Genomic DNA, 19,387 nt, shown 5'->3' on the forward strand with positions numbered 1-19,387 from the left:
GAGAAAAGAGCTTCCCAAAACGAGCAGTTAACTCACAGAAAAAGGGTCCCATAAATGTCAATACTTGGAAAGGTTCCACATGGCACCTATCTACTTGATTACGATAACTGTTAGTGTGTCTGTCAACTTTGCAGACAATATGGTAAGTCACCACAAGGAACAGCTGCTGAGCACGATGACGGTACCATAACATGCAGGCAGTAGAGAAAGAAGAAGTTTAAGATTGGCGCAAATAGGACAGCTATTGTGTTGCCTTCCAACAGAACATACACTGCGAGGCTCGGTTCTTGTGAATAATGATTCATCTAAATGTGCTGAGGGTGCTACCAAAATATATCCTTGACACGAGAGATTGCCAAGACAATTCTATAGGGCATAGTCACATAATCATCTACTCGCCTCTAAGACGGTGACCTCATCTATTCTCAGTTCAGCATCTGTAGACTGTCCAAAAATTACCACGGAAAGTTGTACCTGCACAATACCACCCAAACAAAATTCAAGTTTTGATCTGAAATTATGTCTAAATGTAAATCGTCAATAACAGTTACAGGAATTAAAGTCAGTTTTGCAGCTAGCGTCATTGTTATGCAAGTATCTACAATATGATCAAAAAGTCGACGAAACCAAGATTTGCGAAACACTGAGTTAAAGGGCAATTACGGTCTCGTTCTCGTGGTCAACATAGTTGACAATGCCGGTGTGGTTGATGAACGGGCCGACATTGATTCGTATTAACGCACCCTTCTCTATGGTAGGGGGCGGCGGAGGCAAATTCTCTATCTGTGCCTTTAATTTAGCTTGCTTCTCTAATTTCTCTCTTTCATCTGCCTCTCTGTCTGCTTCTTCTTTCAACACCTTGAATTCAGCTTCCGCTTCCTCCATCTTCCGAAACAACTCTTCAATTTCAATAATTGATACTGCCGAGGGAATTATCATATCACTTACGCTGCACCGAAGGCAAAAGAACAAACACGAATTTTCGTCAATAACAAGCCTTCACGGTGGTTTACCATACGAACACATCTGCATAAAGGTGTAGGTAACAAGGACAGTCAAAACTTAGACCTGAACATTACCATCTTTTGACCGATATACATAGATTACCGCAATCTCACAAATCAAGAGCGTGGTGTGCAGCAAGCACCTTGTGCCTTGAGCCTTGGTCCCAAAAAAGTTGTATATTCGAAGGTTGCTTCTAATCATGTTGTAAACATCGCGATTCATTACACATCGAATCAGTAAACAGCCAGGGTAGAGCCGCACACGTGAATCAGAATATCTCCCACTCTTGAGCTTTCTAAAGGAAGGTATGGATGGCGTCAATACCTGGAGAAATACCCAACTGCAAGCATCAGACTCACACTTCGCAATTCCAAACTGAATACTGGAATACCCATCATTGGAGTGCAAATTTCTTACCTCGTACTTCATCCCAGGGAACATCTGAGCGAACTGAATATGCAATTGCTCAGCGGCTTCATGCTCAGCTTTCTTTGGAGTTGAGACCATATACCACACATAACCCTTTGAGGCCAGGCGATTAATGTCGAGAATCTGGTCCCATCCTTTCGGTGGTTTCTTCTTGACGTCCAGCTTGGTCTCCACCTGCTCCTTCCAAGACCCTTTCTCCTCTTTCAACGCCTCCCGTCTTTCATTCCGCAATTTTCTTCTCTCTTTGGGACTCAACTGGTCGACTGGTTTAACGTCCGACTCTGTCCCGATGAACCCACGTCAGCTATCTCCTATCCCTTCGTCATATTCCCAGTTAATTCAATGCGATTCACAAAATGAGCTTATACATTTGATAGTGCCCTCGCCTATGTGGACAACACATTGTGTCCAAGTCAACACACAAGTCTATCAAGCAACAACAGGCTAACAGAAGCTGGAACTTCGAAATGGTACTGGAACTACTGTTAAAAAAGAAAAGATTTTATAAAGCGGACAGTGATTGGATTTTCTAAGACATGATTGCATCAAAAGCATCCAAAAATTGTAGAAAAAGTAAAGTCTACAATAAAAATCATAAACCCTAAACCCCAATCAACCTTAAACGTTAGAGTACCTCCTAAATACGCAACAGGTCTACTCATGCAAGGTCAAGTTACAAGATGTTCGGGAGAGAGGTTTCAATAGGTCCACTGGTTCAGGATAACACACTCGGAAGGAGCTCACCTGCAGTTTTCCCGGGCAACTCACACACCACCACCCGAGTCCGAGTCTGCAATCCATTACATAGCTTTTGCAGAGTCTGGCTTCTGAATTTAGCGAGAGAATTGCAAATAGTGGAGTTGGAGGAGCTCAGCATTGATCTCTGGAATAGAGAAGACATGATAACGTAACTCTACTCGCACTCCGCACCCTCCCTCGCCCTTGACACAGCGCGACCACACGGTTAACGCAAAATTGCGAACCCAGCCAAGGAACAGAATTCATGCCCTCACTCCACGTCCGAGACCTTCAACGTCAAGAGCTCCCCTCAACGAACAAAACATGAGCTCTGCAAAAACAGAAAACATCCACATGCCTGAGAACCGAATTCCCTGAAATTCCAAGTAACAACAGTGGCAGTCTAATGCAACCAATTCCGCCACAATTCTTCTCTACACAACCTCCAGGAAAGGGAAAGATAACTGAGTCATCGCCACCTGAAGTCGCAAAAACATTCAGCAGAAGCGAGAGAAGAGAGAATTGAGCAGAGAAAAGGGGGTAATGCTGGAAAACTCACCTGCACCCCACTGCACTAAACACACAGAGAGAGTGCGGCAACTGTGCCATGAATGAGGTGCTCGCAACTCAACCCTCCCTCACTAGCTCACTCACGCTCAATCCGCTCTTCTTCACCGGAGCATCTTCTTGAGGGTTATCTGCTCCAAGTCGACTGATTTCCTAGATATACATGACGAATTTTTAGATTTCTTTAATCTACTCTTTTCTAGATTCCGGTGGTTACTGTGAAGCAATGTGTTCTCAGATTGGGAACGTTGTAATATTGCACTGGTCCAACATGATATTTGGTGCTATGTGATCAATGTAGATATGGATTTAAGCTAAAATTAAATTTTTGGTACATAAATTATACTGTATTATTATTATTTTTAAAAGAAATTAAGGTAAAATAACTCATTAATGCAAAAGTCATGTGTAGATTTATACCCAGCTCCAAAATTTATTAAAAGTTACTAAAAGTTATTATATCTTCTAAAAAATAAAAATATTTTTAAATAGCTGATCTTCGTAAGTTTCAGCAAGTGGATAAGAAAATATTAATAATAATCATCAACTCAAAGTAAATATATTTATTCTTATTCAGTCATTATACTATACCAAACTTCTAAATATGATCAGTTTAGATTCCTTCAATTTTGCTACTAAATGTTTTTTACAATAATAATTAAGAAAAGGTTTGCAGTTCATTTTCCTTACTTAAAGGTAATAAAATTACTTAAATTAGATATATATATATATATATATATATATATATATTCCTATTTTTTTTATCTACCTACTATTATAAAATAATAATTTAAAATTAACTTTCTTAACATTTGGTATTAATTATATCAAAATGAAATTAGTATTCTTTTTAACAATTAATCCCTCAGAAACTAATAGTTTCTAATAATTAATTAAATTTTGGAAACTAACTCTATTTATGGTGCACAATTAATAACCTTAATTTTTAAATGACTATTTGATTTTTATTGACATTTATTAATTAACAGTGGTAATTAACAAAGACTACATGGCTGGAAAGGCCACGTGGTTATACATGATTGGTCAAGGCTAGGTTACATGGCTGCTAGGGTAGAAATAGGCACCCTAAAATATGGAGCCTGGGCAAGAATGATTTCTATCTTAACTTCAACACCTGCTTTGATTCATAACCTCTACTAACTTCTTTTTTTTTATAACAAATGATACTAATTGACAAGAAAACATCATGTGTGTGTGTGTATATGTATATATATATATATTCAATATAACATATTATTAATTGCTGATTTTATTCTTCAATTTTAAAAAATTTGAATTGTACTTAACAGTAGAATAACGTGCATATAGAGGGATTTTGTGTAATTGTGTGTAGGCAAACTATTAATGCAATGCACCACTGATAAAGTAATAATATAACTGTAAAACCACAGGTCTTTAAATAATACGTATAATTCAATCAATGCATAGCTAACTCTAGATTTTTTCAACAAATTTACATATTATCCTATGCATATTCATTTCATTGCACAATTTCACATTTCCCAAGCCTAGTGCAAAAGTTATGCAAAACTCTAACTCATTAATCTTTTCAAAACTTCTTTCATGTTGGTTAGGTTCTGATGACAAAATCTTTCATGCAAAATTCACAAGCATCAGTTTATAGTCTTTGCAACCATCACAGGCCTCATGCGGCTGATTCCCCGGAGCTGGCTTCACCTGAGTGACACAATGGAAATTCTCGATCTAATGCCTGATCATTCATCATCTTCACCCCAGCACCAACCTCACAGGTCTGTCAGTGTACCATTTGCTTTAATATGTGCTGATTCAGCATTGTGTTCCCAAATTTCTCTCGAGGATCAAACATCTTCAATTCATCTGACAACCGAAATTAAAGACCCATTTAGAAAAGCTTTGAAGATCGTATTGGTAGTAGTGACAAGAGACGAAGTATATTCATGCTTTACTGTTGTCGCAGGACAATAATCAAATACGTTTTCCATTGTGCAGGTAGATAGTAAGTCATCTCGAGCAAGACTCTCGAGTAAGTGAAGAAGGTGAGCCCTACCTGTGCGCATGGGGGTTGATGAATGGTGACTTCCGCGCATCTTTGGCTGCAAGAGGAAGCACAGATCACAGGTGATTAGGTACACTTAGATGAAGCCACTTTAAAGAAAAGGTAATTGAAAAGAGCATAAACGATGTAGCAATAGTCCTCGCACGCTTCCAAAGTTGAGGATGAAAGATGCAGATCCTCTCATGACATATCAAATGAGAACCCTATGCAGTAGCACCACGGATATCCAGAAGTTAAGTCGTGGCATACCCCAAAAAGCAGTGAAATATAACCAGTGAACTCGATCGGCTACGACTGAGGTCGGGCCTGACAAGGAATAACCTCTGGACGTTAATTCCTTAAGAAACCCATTTGTAGACATAAATCCTACTTGGAAAGAGAGTAGTGCTAGAGATATTCAAGCTTCAATCATTAGCTGTGTGACACTCCAGCTTTAGGGTAAAGGAATTATTCCTCCACTATAATCCAAAAGAACACGCGAGAGCTCTTTCTCAATCGATTAAACTACGTCAAGAACCGCAGTGCGAACAGAGTCCAAGAAAAGAAAGTACATACATTAGCTACATGCAGCACATTTTCCAGGAAAGGAAGACATTGCATGAGAAAAACATTAAAGGGGGAACAACGACAAATATTTTATAAAGCTCCAAGCAGAGAATTCAACCCCGAACACCGTAAAGATCGAATTCCAACGATCATGAGCCCGTTGCAGAAAAATGCAGGTTTGTACATAATACAGTCCACATGCATGTTGAAGAGTGTCGGACAGGAGAAAGAAACCAAGAAACTCGATGAAAAGAGGCCTTCACGGAAACCACGGACGAAGAAATTATGAAATCACATGTTGCAAAAAAAAACCTGGTGTTCGTCAGTGCATCGGACACAATGTCATGAGAAAGAATTAATGCCAGGCGTTCGCTACAAGGCAGAAGCTATGGAATCGAGAGCAAATAAGACTCACGGTCCAGTTTAGATGACACCCAGGTGACGAGGCCCAGGGTGAAGGCGAAGCCGAACACGAACGGCCAGTTCCTGGCGCCCTCCGAGAAGGCCACCTCTATAGCAGACCTTCCAACTATCTTTCTCGGCTGTGGCATGGTTGCAGAGCACGTCACTAACTCGGCCTGTGATGAGCTGCGAACGGATTGGCGCTAGAGCAAGACTCGAGCTTTACCAAGCTTCCCCTGAGCGTGACAATGGTGGCGGAGCTGCCATAATTTCTGGTTTTGAAGCAACGGTCTCTGGGAACCACTGGACGCCTGATTGGGAGCATGGGAACGGGAGAACCCTTCAGTCACCTTCCAGCGGCACATCGATTAACCAACTCCTCACTTCAATTCAATATTCTAAAAGATACCAGAACAGTGAATTGAAGTGAGGAAGATAACATTTTAACCTTAAATCTGGATGTCCCCTAGGGCTTCATGCTGCGCATTTTCAGTCTTAGCTTGCTATACGCTGTAGCTCGCCCGTCGCTGATACTTTGTTGAATACTACGTTAGCGCCACAGCAACTCTGAAGCAGTTGAAAAATGCAGCCACAATATGGAGACTTATGTAGCATACACAAGGAGGGTTATAAAGTTGACAACTCAAAAAATTGGTGGTACAAAGTGCTGATGAACCCTCAGTCGTGAACTTCTTTGGGGTTGCTGAAATCAATTAATTCTGCTAGCCCAATTTTGGCCAGGGAAAACTACAAAAATATCTAGGCAGTTGCTAACAACTGGCGACCTTCAGGAGAATCTGAGGCCCGGCCGAGCAGGACGGTCTCTTTCTCCACCTTTACCATGCCCGGTTTGCCGCCTTTCAACTTTTGAAGATATTTGGGACTTGTATACGACACTGGAACTTTGCCACTTCCTCGCGCCTGCCAGAATTCAATCATTTTTGCGTCCTTTTAAAGATTTACAACTACAAGGCTTGTGAAATATAATGCGATGCAACAGAAGCAGTGAAATGCTACTGCAACTGAGAAAAATAAAAAATTGGATTTGATGAAATCAGAATGCTGGTGACCATATCAATGATGGAAATAAAAGATCCTCAGCTTTGCATATAATTATAAAGACGATTGGCGTACCTTAGAAAAGTAGGCTGCAAGGTCAGCTGAAAACTGCAAATCCTCGTCTGTGGCAGTCTGTCCAGGCGGCACCCGCAGTACCGTCTGCCAATGAAAGAAGCATGCGAAAGCAGTGATCATTTTGAACGAAGTCATTGTGAGAATCAAAGTCGACTCTTCAGAATGGGATCACAGAAGAAATTGAAAATAAAATTGCGTGGAAGAAACAAGTGGTTTTTATCAGAGTGATTTCTGTCGTCTACATTGTTTGGCAGCAAGGAAGTAATAGATCATTGAACAAGTGTACGAAAGAGGAAGAGGTATACATGACTCCCAGGAATGTTTCGAGCGTGGAACCACAAATCATATTCAGTAGCCACACGGTTGGCCAGCACATCATTTTGCCGATTATTACGACCCACAAGAACTTCGTAGCCTGCAGTCAATCAAAAGTTCATTATAGTTGAGTCGCGTATGAATTAAGAGAGACAGTTTAGAGAAATCGAGAGTTCTGCTTGATGTTTCAAGCATACGCTGACGAAAAGCCCTGCCTGCCTTACCCTCAAGCTCTCAGAATTTTACATCTTTCAAATTTCAAAACATGTTATCAGTACTCGATGCAGGATATGCTCAACCTTCATGCTAGTATGCAACAAACTCAGGATGAAATGATAGATTCGATACTACGTGAAATCGTTCGGAGGATACAAATGACGCAAGTTGTTACACCATCCCAATTAAGCAGCCTAATCAACAGTCACAAAAAGAATCCAGATTTTACCTGAAGGTGAGGTAAACCGACGCATGTTTGCGGCGAAGTTGTCAAGGGGTGATGATTTTTTCTTACGCTTGCTTGAAGGAGGTGGAGTACCTACAACAGACCTGCATGTGTCAAATCATAGCGAGGAATTCAAGAAAGCTAGACCTGACTTAGACGAAGAAAGTCAACGCTGAAGCAAGACCCTAAAGCAGAATAGAGAAAATCTTCCTTCAGTCACCTGCTATGATGGGTTTTAAGTAGGCTCCTTCGACCAGCTCGTCCCGCACCTGTTCGTCACAGTACACAAAGGTATATTACAAGCGACTTAGCACCAACACACACCAGTCAGCATGCAATGGAAAGAGACTAAGTGACAATAATTAGCAAGGTACAGTGAAAAGCAGCGAGCTAATGAACCATACCTCTTCCAGGCTTCGCAAGTCAGTGGAACGTGTATACCGGTCCAGCTGCTGAAGAGAAACTTCTACCTGAGTACACCAACATCAGAGGTTTTGGCATTGAACAAACATACACTCGTGATCAACACCAACAAGAAAAATGGTGCTTACTCCAGAAAATTAACACACTCGAACCAAAGTTGACATTCTGAACTAAATCTAAGGCACCTGGCATTAATCTCTGTATAGTATCTTCATAGAATAAAAAACAAGCCCCGAACAAATCCAAAGTCAGTGAGAACATTTAGTGTTGAACCTGAGACAAATATGTGAGCTCATCCCTGGCTTCTGCCAGCAAGGGTGCAACAGCTTTCTCAGATTTCTTTAGCTTCTGACTGTTGCATCGATTGAAAGCGAGGATTAGATAATAAGCCATGCACCTAGAGACTAATGAAACATCTAACTTCAAAAAGCACCTTCCTTATCCGACAAGATATTACAAGTATGTGGAAGGAATAAAACATCGACAGAGAAAGTCTAAGGATAAAAGTTGTTTGTACGGTGTATCATTTGTGTATGTTCCTTACAAGATGGACAAAAAATGAATAAAAAAGTCAAAGCAAGGCTAAACCTGCGCTTATACAGTTTCTGAGCCGTAACGAGTGCAGTTTGACGTGGATCTAGAGCAATTGTAGTCGGTTCCTCTGTTTCAAAATCAGGTAGCTGAAGAATGCTAGTGTCAGACTTGAACCTTTACAAAGTTCATCTTTGAAAAAGTAAAGAATCCAATGCTACACTCGTCCCACAACCAAAAATCTAAGAATTAAAAAGGTTGCCAGAAATCGACACCAAGAGAAATCTATCTAGACTAGTATGATCAATAAAAAAATAGTAAATATACACTTCAGATAGTACAATACTCACAGTGATTGATAAAGCTCCAGGTTCGCACACATGCAAGTTGGCCATCAGAAGGTCTGCCATTTTGGAAATTTTACTGTATTCCATGGATGCTTTGATCTGGTCCTCGAACAGGTTAACCTGCACAAAGTGGTCACAATTACTATTGTATCCATAAGGCGCTCAACATAATGCTAAAGACCGATGGTATTCGCTGGCAGTGCACAATCAAAAACAACAAAAAAAGAGAAAGTGGGTCGGAGGGTGTATTTCTTCTTGTTAATGCATGATGGTTTGAATGATAGTCTACCGTGTTAAGCCAGTCCCAGAATTAACAGCATGCCATACCTTGGATTGCGCTTTTTTAGTGGCCGCGCTGACTTTCGCGACCAGCTGCTGTCGTAGCTGCATATAGTGAATTAAACCAATAAAATCAGCACAAGGAATCCATTCGATGAAAAGATAGTACAACACAAAGTATTCATCTCTGAGCATGACACGTTACTCCTTGCAAACTAGGACGAGCAAATTTATTTTCGAAGTTCGAGGTAGGAAGAGGAAAGTTAATTTGGGAACTAAACTACAATGTTCGATGAGCAGTATAATGCAAGAACCACTCCAAAGAAAGTTGAGAATGAATGACATAGGCTGTTACGTGCACTAGACGGTCTTAGAGTTGAAATATCAGACTAAAATGGAGGCAATGATATTTTTTATTTTTTTATTACACCTGCTGGAACTTTTCAGTCTCATAAACCCTGGTGTAATAATCATCCAGCATAGCGAGTATGCCAGTCGCCGCATCCTCAGAGTCTTGATCAGTAGAAAGTATGTATGGGCCATCTCCACCTAATACGCTATATGACCCTGTGCTCCTGCAAATATATTCACAACTTCAAATGCCCAATTTACATCATATCAAGCATACGTGCGACAATATTTAAATTGAGGAGACTATTTGATAGACAATGCAAAAGTAGCACGCAAACTTTTTGATGGAACACAGGCGTGCATTAAGTTAAATCTACTGTGCAAATCGCAGTGAACCACAGGTAGTCAAATTGCACAGCCTCACCTACAGCAATTGACTCAAATTTACAAGTACCATGATCAGCAACTTTATATTTGTTTTGCGCAAAACGAGTCCACAAAAACAAATAAATAATAAGAACAATCAAAACTTCCATTATTCACGGAAGACAGGGGCATAGGTACAGTGATAAAAAGGAAATTACCTAACGAGGCCCGGCTTGAAAGTTGATTCTTCCAAAACCCTAAGCCAATCTAACCATACGACATGCAGGGAAAACCATTCATCCTCAGTCATTGCTGCAGGATCCTGCCAAACACACATTAAAGACGGAACAAAGGAACAGTACCACAAGTTAAATCTACTACCTCTGTTCAAATGAGAAGCCAATTCGAATGAGCAAAGACTTCAGAAAGAGCTGCGTTATGCAGAATGTACCATCGAAGGGCTTAATCCACTCCGAGAGATAAGTTCTACCGCCAGTCCAGGGCCAACTCCACGAAATGCTTGAATCTGATTCAATGTAATCACACGTGAATTTTGTACGTAAGTCTTGAGTGTATTTGTAGAAAAAATAACCTAATCTCAAAGGATTTCAACTCAAACTCGGACAGTTATTGTTATTATGATCATTTACACAATTGTTAGTGTCAACTGGACACCTACCAAACTATTTTGAAGCTTGTCTTCTTGAGTAGCGCGCGTGATGAGTTTCCACTCCGCCATCCTACATGATAATACGCGATCAATACTGATGAAATCAACATAGATCAGTAGCTGATTGTCATAGACTATGAGTACATCCCACCCACTATTACACATCTTCAATTTATACTCTGGAATCACAGCTATGGACTTCACTTCGAGTTTTTGAGAAGAGTAAGAAACAAACCCCATCGAAATTGACGGAAAAGAACCTTGAGCTGCTGGGGGCATACGGTAAGTCCCTCCAACTTGTACCATTCTAACGCTCGTCATCTTTGATCCAACCTGTAATCAGAAGGACTACTTAAGCGACTGAAGATTGCCTTGGAATTCTCTGAGGGAGCTTAGAAGACACTGATAATCAGATGAAGGAAATTTCAAGGGTCGAATAGTTCTGCTACACAGGAATGGAAACAGCTGCATGAGTGTACAAGAAACAAATATACAATCTGACTGTGAAAGTATACCATGGTAAATCATACAAGATACTCGTCTTGCTTTACAATATTTTTTTAAAAGGCTGTGCAAAGCATTTTCCGACGATTTTAAAAGGAAGATTAGGCCCACCTGATACGCACATGCAAGGACTCCCATGTCTGCATTTGTTAGAAAAACATTGCTGTACCGTCCCATAATCTCCACAAATAAATGCTTAGATGGCGGATCAGATGGCCTAGCCCCAAGTCTCAATTCTATTACCCTCTCCAGTTCCTGTGGAATTCGCACCTGCACTGTCACCGGCATTCAGTATCTTGAGACATTAAAATTTGTGGTACCTTTCTCACTTCGTTTATTTCGTCGTTGAGTACCTAGCGTACGCTCAGAAAACTTCATTCACATCATTCATCATCGTACGAATTATGAATCTTTCAAGTTAAAGACACTAGGATAAAGATATTTCCTGGTCACTTTGGCCAAGAATATCTCACGCAAAAGAAGAGCAGAAACGGCCTAAGCTTTGCTATCCTATACATGTTATTTTCGTCAGACAAAAAACACACTTAATCATGAGACTATGCTTTCACGCAGATATCTAGAAATTTAGACCAAAGTAACTAACCTCTATAATTGCAAGGCCCTTGAGGAGGTGACGGAGCTGCTCTCCAAACGAGAAGGCTTCAGCTATTGAGGGAGCACCACCTGGTGGATCTCCAACACTGACGTGTGCACAAGCCGGGTTCCAGCACAAGCGTAACCAGCCTGATTCCTCAAGCGTGCGAATGGCAATCAAGAGCGTAAACCTATCTGGTTGCACTATTTTCTCCATTTTGGCAGGTGTCCACGTCGTTGACAACTCTGAGCATACAGCCTTCAGTACAGTGTAATCCATTGCCTGCACTGGTAACATATTATAAGGCAGTTGGAATATGTCTACCTCAATAAACCATGACCAACACAATCCCTGGAGGGCACAGACATAGCAGAAAAGTTTCCCTTCCGTTATCTGCATCACGTGTGCACGCTCCGTGATCTCGAAGACATCAATCTATGCTGCAAAGCTGAAGTTCATATTCAATTCAACACGAAAACTCTAAAATAGAACCTATCCATACCTTTCGCGCACACTCTCAGGGGAGAATGCCGCTTTGCACTCCTCACACTGCTGCCAAACCCATTTCCAGACAATTTCAGCTTTATAGGTGTCCATTGGCTGCTGAATGACAACAAACTCCATCGAATTTCGTCCGCAATGTGCCCTGTACACCGACGCTGAGCCCTCCGCGTCGTCAAGACTCTACTCAATCCTCCACAACCAATGCTACTCGGCTGCGCAAAGCAGCATGGCGACAATTCACAGGGATGCAAAAATCCCCGCGGGACTGGCATGGGCTTCACAAGAGACAACATCGCAGCGACGAACCGATTCAGGCTCCTCCTAACATGTCACAGAAATGCATAAAAGTCCTGCAATGCTCAGAATTGAGCCTCAAGGGTCACACGGTCGCTATGGCGGAGGGACTCCTCTCAAAGTGTAATATCACGATAAAAGCGATTCCGCCCTCAGAGCCAAACACCTTTCCATGAACATCACGCGAATAGCTATGTGTCGATGTCGCAGAATTCTTATGTTGTGTTTTAGGACATGTTGTAATACATTTTTGTGGTAATTTCTAAGAATTTATATATGTGTGTAGGTTTAAGTAGAGAGTTTCAACTACCGGTCTCTTTCAATTTCTTCCTTCTATCTTGTTTATTCAAATTTTCATATTTGCACAAATTACCAGAAACTTATGAACACTGAAAAAATTGAAGTCTTTTATATGGACAGTGAAGTTGTGCAACAAGGGGTGTGTGGTAGATTTAAATTTGAAATCCCACCTTCGGCATCTTCATCTTGCTACTCATAGTGTGTTACTTATGAACTAAATATAATATTTGAAGGTTTGTTTATAAATGCATTTTTTTTAGATATACTTATTATATAACAAAACGTTGTTGATATTTCATTGCAACCTTCTAATTGTAATTTAAAGTTAATACATATTGTTTTAATTTAAACTCTATTCAATTACTTAATTGTATTATGTACATTCGTAAAATCTAAAATTTTCTAGCCAAAATTTTAAATATGCAAGTCTTCTAAAATAGACATCATGTGTAAAATCCATGGTTTAAAGGCTTTGGGGTTCAAGGTTAGTTTTCCAAGTAAGAAACATGAATTGCTTTAAAAGTTATATATCATTTTTTAATAAATGAAAACAAGAACAAATGCTAGGAACAAAGATGAGAGGAGGGAGAGAGGGTCGAGATGGAGGACATGTGCTAGGAACAAGGAACGAAGTCAAGAGAGAGAGGTGTAATGATAGTTTTGATAGGTGGGTTGATTTAACATTTTTTTTTTTATTTTTATTATATGTTTCTTTAAAAAGTATTTAAGATCCATTCATTTAAACTTTGTTTTAGGAACATGTTAAATCAACCCCAACTTTTACTAAATTTATCCACCAATCAAAACCATCATAAAATTCTCTCCTCTCCTGTCCCATGTCTCCCTCCCTCGCACCCATCTCTCATTCCTTGTTGTATATCATTGTGAATAGCAATAATAACCTTGAATAGAGATTTTTTTTTTTTATAAAGTCGTTTTGTGACTAAAACATTGCTAATGTTGTATTGCAAACTTCTAATTGAAATTAAAAAAATTCACATCTTGTTCTAATTTCAACATTGTTGAATTACTTGATTGTATTTTGTATATCTATAGAATCTAAAATTTTATAATTGAAGTTTTAAATAAACAAGTCTTTTGAAATACACATTATGTATAAAATCCATGGTTGAAGGCTTAAGTAAAAGTTGAATTTTTTAGTAAGAAACATGAATTGCTTTAAAAGTTGTATATCATTTTCTAAAAAATGGAAATAGAAATGGAGTTAGGAACAAGGTCATGGAACAGGGATAGGGACTGGAGGTGGGAACAGAGACATGAGGTAAGAATGGGAGACAAGGAGGTGTAATGATGGTTTTGATAGGTGAGACTATTTTGTAAAAGCTAGGTTGATTTAACATTCCGCTTGTTACATGTGTACTTTATGAAATACTGGGTGAGAGTCGGAGAGGGAGGAGGGAGGCTAGGTTGAGGATGGGAGGAAGGGATTGTGTGTCGGAGTGAGGCGGGGCGACGTAGTGGACATGGGAGGGGAGGGGATTGGGAGCGCACCAACGATGAGATGAGGGAGAATGAATGAGACGAGGCGACGTAGTGGAAGGGATTGTGTGTCTGAGTGGGCGGGGCGACGTAGAGGACATGGGAGGGGAGGGAATTGGGAGCGCACCAACGATGAGATGAGGGAGAATGAATGAGACGAGGCGACGTAGTGGAAGGGATTGTGTGTCTGAGTGGGCGGGGCGACGTAGAGGACATGGGAGGGGAGGGAATTGGGAGCGCACCAACGATGAGATGAGGGAGAATGAATGAGACGAGGCGACGTAGTGCAAGGGATTGTGTGTCTGAGTGAGGTGGGGCGACGTAGTGGACATGGGAGGGGAGGGGATTGGGAGCGCACCAACGATGAGATGAGGGAGAATGAATGAGACGAGGCGACGTAGTAGAAGGGATTGTGTGTCTGAGTGAGGCGGGGCGACGTAGTGGACATGGGAGGGGAGGGGATTGGGAGCACATCAACGATGAGATGATGGAGAATGAATGAGACGAGGCGACGTAGTGGAAAGGATTGTGTGTCTGAGTGGACGGGGCGACGTAGAGGACATGGGAGGGGAGGGAATTGGGAGCGCACCAACGATGAGATGAGGGAGAATGAATGAGACGAGGCGACGTAGTGGAAGGGATTGTGTGTCTGAGTGAGGTGGGGCGACGTAGTGGACATGGGAGGGGAGGGGATTGGGAGCGCACCAACGATGAGATGAGGGAGAATGAATGAGACGAGGCGACGTAGTGGAAGGGATTGTGTGTCTGAGTGAGGCGGGGCGACGTAGTGGACATGGGAGGGGAGGGAATTGGGAGCACACCAACGATGAGATGATGGAGAATGAATGAGACGAGGCGACGTAGTGGAAGGGATTGTGTGTCTGAGTGGGCGGGGCGACGTAGAGGACATGGGAGGGGAGGGAATTGGGAGCGCACCAACGATGAGATGAGGGAGAATGAATGAGACGAGGCGACGTAGTGGAAGGGATTGTGTGTCTGAGTGAGGTGGGGCGACGTAGTGGACATGGGAGGGGAGGGGATTGGGAGCGCACCAACGATGAGATGAGGGAGAATGAATGAGACGAGGCGACGTAGTAGAAGGGATTGTGTGTCTGAGTGAGGCGGGGCGACGTAGTGGACATGGGAGGGGAGGGGATTGGGAGCGCACCAACGATGAGATGAGGGAGAATGAATGAGACGAGGCAACGTAGTGGAAGGGATTGTGTGTCGGAGTGAGGCGGGGCGATGTAGTGGACATGGGAGGGGAGGGGATTGGGAGCGCACCAACGATGAGATGAGGGAGAATGAATGAGACGAGGCGACGTAGTGGAAGGGATTGTGTGTCGGAGTGAGGCGGGGCGACGTAGTGGACATAAGAGGGGAGGGGATTGGGAGCACACCAACGATGAGATGAGGGAGAATGAATGAGACGAGGCGACGTAGTGGACATGGGAGGGGAGGGGATTGGGAGCGCACCAACAATGAGATGAGGGAGAATGAATGAGACGAGGCGACGTAGTGGAAGGGATTGTGTGTCGGAGTGAGGCGGGGCGACGTAGTGGACATAAGAGGGGAGGGGATTGGGAGCACATCAACGATGAGATGAGGGAGAATGAATGAGACGAGGCGACGTAGTGGACATGGGAGGGGAGGGGATTGGGAGCGCACCAACGATGAGATGAGGGAGAATGAATGAGACGAGGCGACGTAGTGGAAGGGATTGTGTGTCGGAGTGAGGCGGGGCGACGTAGTGGACATAAGAGGGGAGGGGATTGGGAGCACACCAACGATGAGATGAGGGAGAATGAATGAGACGAGGCGACGTAGTGGACATGGGAGGGGAGGGGATTGGGAGCGCACCAACAATGAGATGAGGGAGAATGAATGAGACGAGGCGACGTAGTGGAAGGGATTGTGTGTCGGAGTGAGGCGGGGCGACGTAGTGGACATAAGAGGGGAGAGGATTGGGAGCACACCAACGATGAGATGAGGGAGAATGAATGAGACGAGGCGACGTAGTGGACATGGGAGGGGAGGGGATTGGGAGCGCACCAACGATGAGATGAGGGAGAATGAATGAGACGAGGCGACGTAGTGGACATGGGAGGGGAGGGGATTGGGAGCGCACCAACAATGAGATGAGGGAGAATGAATGAGACGAGGCGACGTAGTGGAAGGGATTGTGTGTCGGAGTGAGGCGGGGCGACGTAGTGGACATAAGAGGGGAGGGGATTGGGAGCACACCAACGATGAGATGAGGGAGAATGAATGAGACGAGGCGACGTAGTGGACATGGGAGGGGAGGGGATTGGGAGCGCACCAACGATGAGATGAGGGAGAATGAATGAGACGAGGCGACGTAGTGGAAGGGATTGTGTATTGGAGTGAGGCGGGGCGACGTAGTGGACATGGGAGGGGAGGGGATTGGGAGCACACCAACGATGAGATGAGGGAGAATGAATGAGACGAGGCGACATAGTGGACATGGGAGGGGAGGGGATTGGGAGCGCACCAACGATGAGATGAGGGAGAATGAATGAGACGAGGTAAGGTAGGTAGGTCGGAAGGAAGCAGTAGTAGTAAGTAGGGCTGGCTGTCCAAGGTAAAGGAGAGGATATTTAAGCATTGCCCACAACGAGATTAACTTAGAGACAACAACCCAACATCCAGTTTCAGTTATTGAAGGCAGGCAGGCAAGCCAAGGTTCGCCTTCTCAAACGTTTTGTCGTCACGCACGACGTCGACAGGACAAAAATGCGGAGGAGGCGCAAAAGAGTTCTTCTCACGATGAGTTCGGGGGTTTGAACCCGACGTGAATCGAACACGCAACCTTCTGATCTGGAGTCAGACGCGCTACCATTGCGCCACGGATCCGCGAGAGACGGTCGATGTTTCGGCAGGTACAATTAAAAATTTTATCTATCTTACCACATCCCTGGCCCCACCCGCCCCCCCACCCCCCCAATCAAAGAAGCCGTTTGACAAGGCTTCTTGACCTGGTGGGATGGAAGGCTCACAGCGTTTGACACTGAGAACTGCTACAACTCAAAAAAAAATTTATCTGTCATGCCGAGGTAATGTCTTGGGTTTTGGCGTGCCACTTGAGGCGAATTTTGACAGTGGCTCCGTTCTTACAACTGACGGCAAGACAACCTGGGAATGGTTGCATCTGGAATAAAAATAATGGACGCCATCTTACTCCTGAATATCATCTGACGTCCACAGATGAAACTGTGCATGATGTATCCCCCAGGCATTATCAACGGCACAGCTCCTTGAACTACAATAGGTGCTGTTGGCGTAGTGTTTTTTACTCCAAAGAACACTACTACCAAGTCCGAGACATACAAGACAGACGCTTTCAAGAGTTAAAAAATAAACATAAAAGCGCTGAATAATCAGAATCATAACAATCTGTGAGGTTGGCGTAGAAGAAAAAATTCAAATTTATAGAACAATATGCCCAGTGAAAGTAAAACGGATCAGCACAAAGTAGCGTCATCACAGAGACAGCAATGGAAAGCGAGGGCGGGACACACTGTGACACACTTGAGGATCAGATAGGGCTTTGCTTTAAGAAGAAGACTAGGCTGCACATGATCCTTGAACTGGCAGTCCACGCCTTTAAGTTCAATCTATATACCGATTAAACAACAAAACAAGATAGTATACGTTCGTCCTCGCTGGCATAGAATAAGCATTTAATTGGTGCATGTGGCTTGATTTAACGAATGAATCCAATTGACTTGATTAGGTTTTCGTGTGTCGTTTTCATCGATCTTGGCTTTCGTGCATCTTTAAAGGTCTACTTGTTGGGGTCGTTACGGTTGTTCTTGTGTTCGACCTTTCAGTCGTTGTTGTGTCTTTACACGAGTTCTGTTGATTGCGTTTGTGCCTTAGCTCGCACTTTGAACGTTTGGTTTTTCAGACTTTGATAAGCTATGGAAGAGGTAACGTCGATATTGAGGTCGAAGGTATCATTCCTGGTTTTGGTGCTCTTCTTTTTAACACGTTGTCAGTTCCAGATATTGTGAGAATGGAGATGATGGTTTCAGTAAAAGGTTTGAGCGGATTCGCGGTGGAAAACTAGTTGGGCTTGTTGACCACCAGTGGTGCTTGAGGATTATGGGCTGGAGGGGCACCCCGGGTACCTGCCAAAGATATGGCTTGACACCCTCGCTAGCCCCACCACACTATCTTGTTTTGTTGTTTAATCGGTATATAGATTGAACTTAAAGGCGTGGACTGCCAGTTCAAGGATCATGTGCAGCCTAGACTTCTTCTTAAAGCAAAGCCCTATCTGATCCTCAAGTGTGTCACAGTGTGTCCCGCCCTCGCTTTCCATTGCTGTCTCTGTGATGACGCTACTTTGTGCTGATCCGTTTTACTTTCACTGGGCATATTGTTCTATAAATTTGAATTTTTTCTTCTACGCCAACCTCACAGATTGTTATGATTCTGATTATTCAGCGCTTTTATGTTTATTTTTTAACTCTTGAAAGCGTCTGTCTTGTATGTCTCGGACTTGGTAGTAGTGTTCTTTGGAGTAAAAAACACTACGCCAACAGCACCTATTGTAGTTCAAGGAGCTGTGCCGTTGATAATGCCTGGGGGATACATCATGCACAGTTTCATCTGTGGACGTCAGATGATATTCAGGAGTAAGATGGCGTCCATTATTTTTATTCCAGATGCAACCATTCCCAGGTTGTCTTGCCGTCAGTTGTAAGAACGGAGCCACTGTCAAAATTCGCCTCAAGTGGCACGCCAAAACCCAAGACATTACCTCGGCATGACAGATAAATTTTTTTTTGAGTTGTAGCAGTTCTCAGTGTCAAACGCTGTGAGCCTTCCATCCCACCAGGTCAAGAAGCCTTGTCAAACGGCTTCTTTGATTGGGGGGGTGGGGGGGCGGGTGGGGCCAGGGATGTGGTAAGATAGATAAAATTTTTAATTGTACCTGCCGAAACATCGACCGTCTCTCGCGGATCCGTGGCGCAATGGTAGCGCGTCTGACTCCAGATCAGAAGGTTGCGTGTTCGATTCACGTCGGGTTCAAACCCCCGAACTCATCGTGAGAAGAACT

General features: G+C 43.0%; 2 protein-coding genes, 1 long non-coding RNA gene and 2 other non-coding genes across 10 annotated transcripts; 1 reads left to right on the plus strand and 4 right to left on the minus strand.

The window, feature by feature from the left end:
- Positions 1 to 11: 11 nt before the first annotated feature.
- On the minus strand, positions 12 to 2,862 carry LOC112276632 (uncharacterized). Its single transcript, XM_024508107.3, has 6 exons — positions 2,732 to 2,862; positions 2,179 to 2,503; positions 1,423 to 1,715; positions 1,148 to 1,329; positions 664 to 949; positions 12 to 474 (listed from the first exon to the last, which is right to left on the minus strand). The coding sequence occupies exons 2-6, from the start codon at positions 2,333 to 2,335 to the stop codon at positions 388 to 390; spliced, it is 1,005 nt and encodes a 334-aa protein (XP_024363875.1). The 5' UTR covers positions 2,336 to 2,503; positions 2,732 to 2,862; the 3' UTR covers positions 12 to 387.
- A 1,239-nt stretch (positions 2,863 to 4,101) lies between these two features.
- On the minus strand, positions 4,102 to 6,667 carry LOC149986451 (uncharacterized). Of its 3 annotated transcripts, XR_016500532.1 has the most exons (5): positions 6,195 to 6,335; positions 5,760 to 6,057; positions 5,048 to 5,104; positions 4,790 to 4,835; positions 4,305 to 4,599 (listed from the first exon to the last, which is right to left on the minus strand). It is a non-coding gene; the product is annotated as an uncharacterized LOC149986451 (long non-coding RNA). The 3 variants fall into 3 exon arrangements; XR_016500534.1 differs by lacking the exon at positions 5,048 to 5,104 and having other exon boundaries at positions 4,102 to 4,599; positions 6,195 to 6,667; XR_016500533.1 differs by lacking the exons at positions 5,760 to 6,057; positions 6,195 to 6,335 and adding an exon at positions 5,463 to 5,650 and having other exon boundaries at positions 4,455 to 4,599.
- On the minus strand, positions 6,356 to 12,674 carry LOC112277009 (uncharacterized). 4 transcript variants are annotated; one of them, XM_024508934.3, is made up of 18 exons: positions 12,206 to 12,674; positions 11,713 to 11,985; positions 11,220 to 11,378; positions 10,840 to 10,937; positions 10,614 to 10,674; positions 10,386 to 10,460; positions 10,153 to 10,256; positions 9,648 to 9,792; positions 9,266 to 9,322; positions 8,942 to 9,058; positions 8,649 to 8,740; positions 8,334 to 8,412; positions 8,042 to 8,107; positions 7,858 to 7,906; positions 7,641 to 7,730; positions 7,186 to 7,295; positions 6,881 to 6,964; positions 6,356 to 6,667 (listed from the first exon to the last, which is right to left on the minus strand). In XM_024508934.3, the coding sequence occupies exons 2-18, from the start codon at positions 11,980 to 11,982 to the stop codon at positions 6,506 to 6,508; spliced, it is 1,818 nt and encodes a 605-aa protein (XP_024364702.1). In that variant the 5' UTR covers positions 11,983 to 11,985; positions 12,206 to 12,674; the 3' UTR covers positions 6,356 to 6,505. The 4 variants fall into 4 exon arrangements, with proteins under 4 accessions (XP_024364702.1, XP_024364701.1, XP_024364703.1 ...); XM_024508933.3 differs by having other exon boundaries at positions 11,713 to 11,990; positions 12,206 to 12,645; XM_024508935.3 differs by having other exon boundaries at positions 11,231 to 11,378; positions 12,206 to 12,637.
- A 4,429-nt stretch (positions 12,675 to 17,103) lies between these two features.
- TRNAW-CCA (transfer RNA tryptophan (anticodon CCA)) lies at positions 17,104 to 17,175 on the minus strand. The gene has a single exon. It is a non-coding gene; the product is annotated as a tRNA-Trp (tRNA).
- A 2,112-nt stretch (positions 17,176 to 19,287) lies between these two features.
- On the plus strand, positions 19,288 to 19,359 carry TRNAW-CCA (transfer RNA tryptophan (anticodon CCA)). Its single transcript has one exon. It is a non-coding gene; the product is annotated as a tRNA-Trp (tRNA).
- The last annotated feature ends 28 nt before the right edge of the window (positions 19,360 to 19,387 follow it).

Source organism: Physcomitrium patens, chromosome 24, assembly GCF_059467195.1.
Source record: "Physcomitrium patens ecotype Gransden chromosome 24, ASM5946719v1, whole genome shotgun sequence".
Lineage (NCBI taxonomy): Eukaryota > Viridiplantae > Streptophyta > Bryopsida > Funariales > Funariaceae > Physcomitrium > Physcomitrium patens.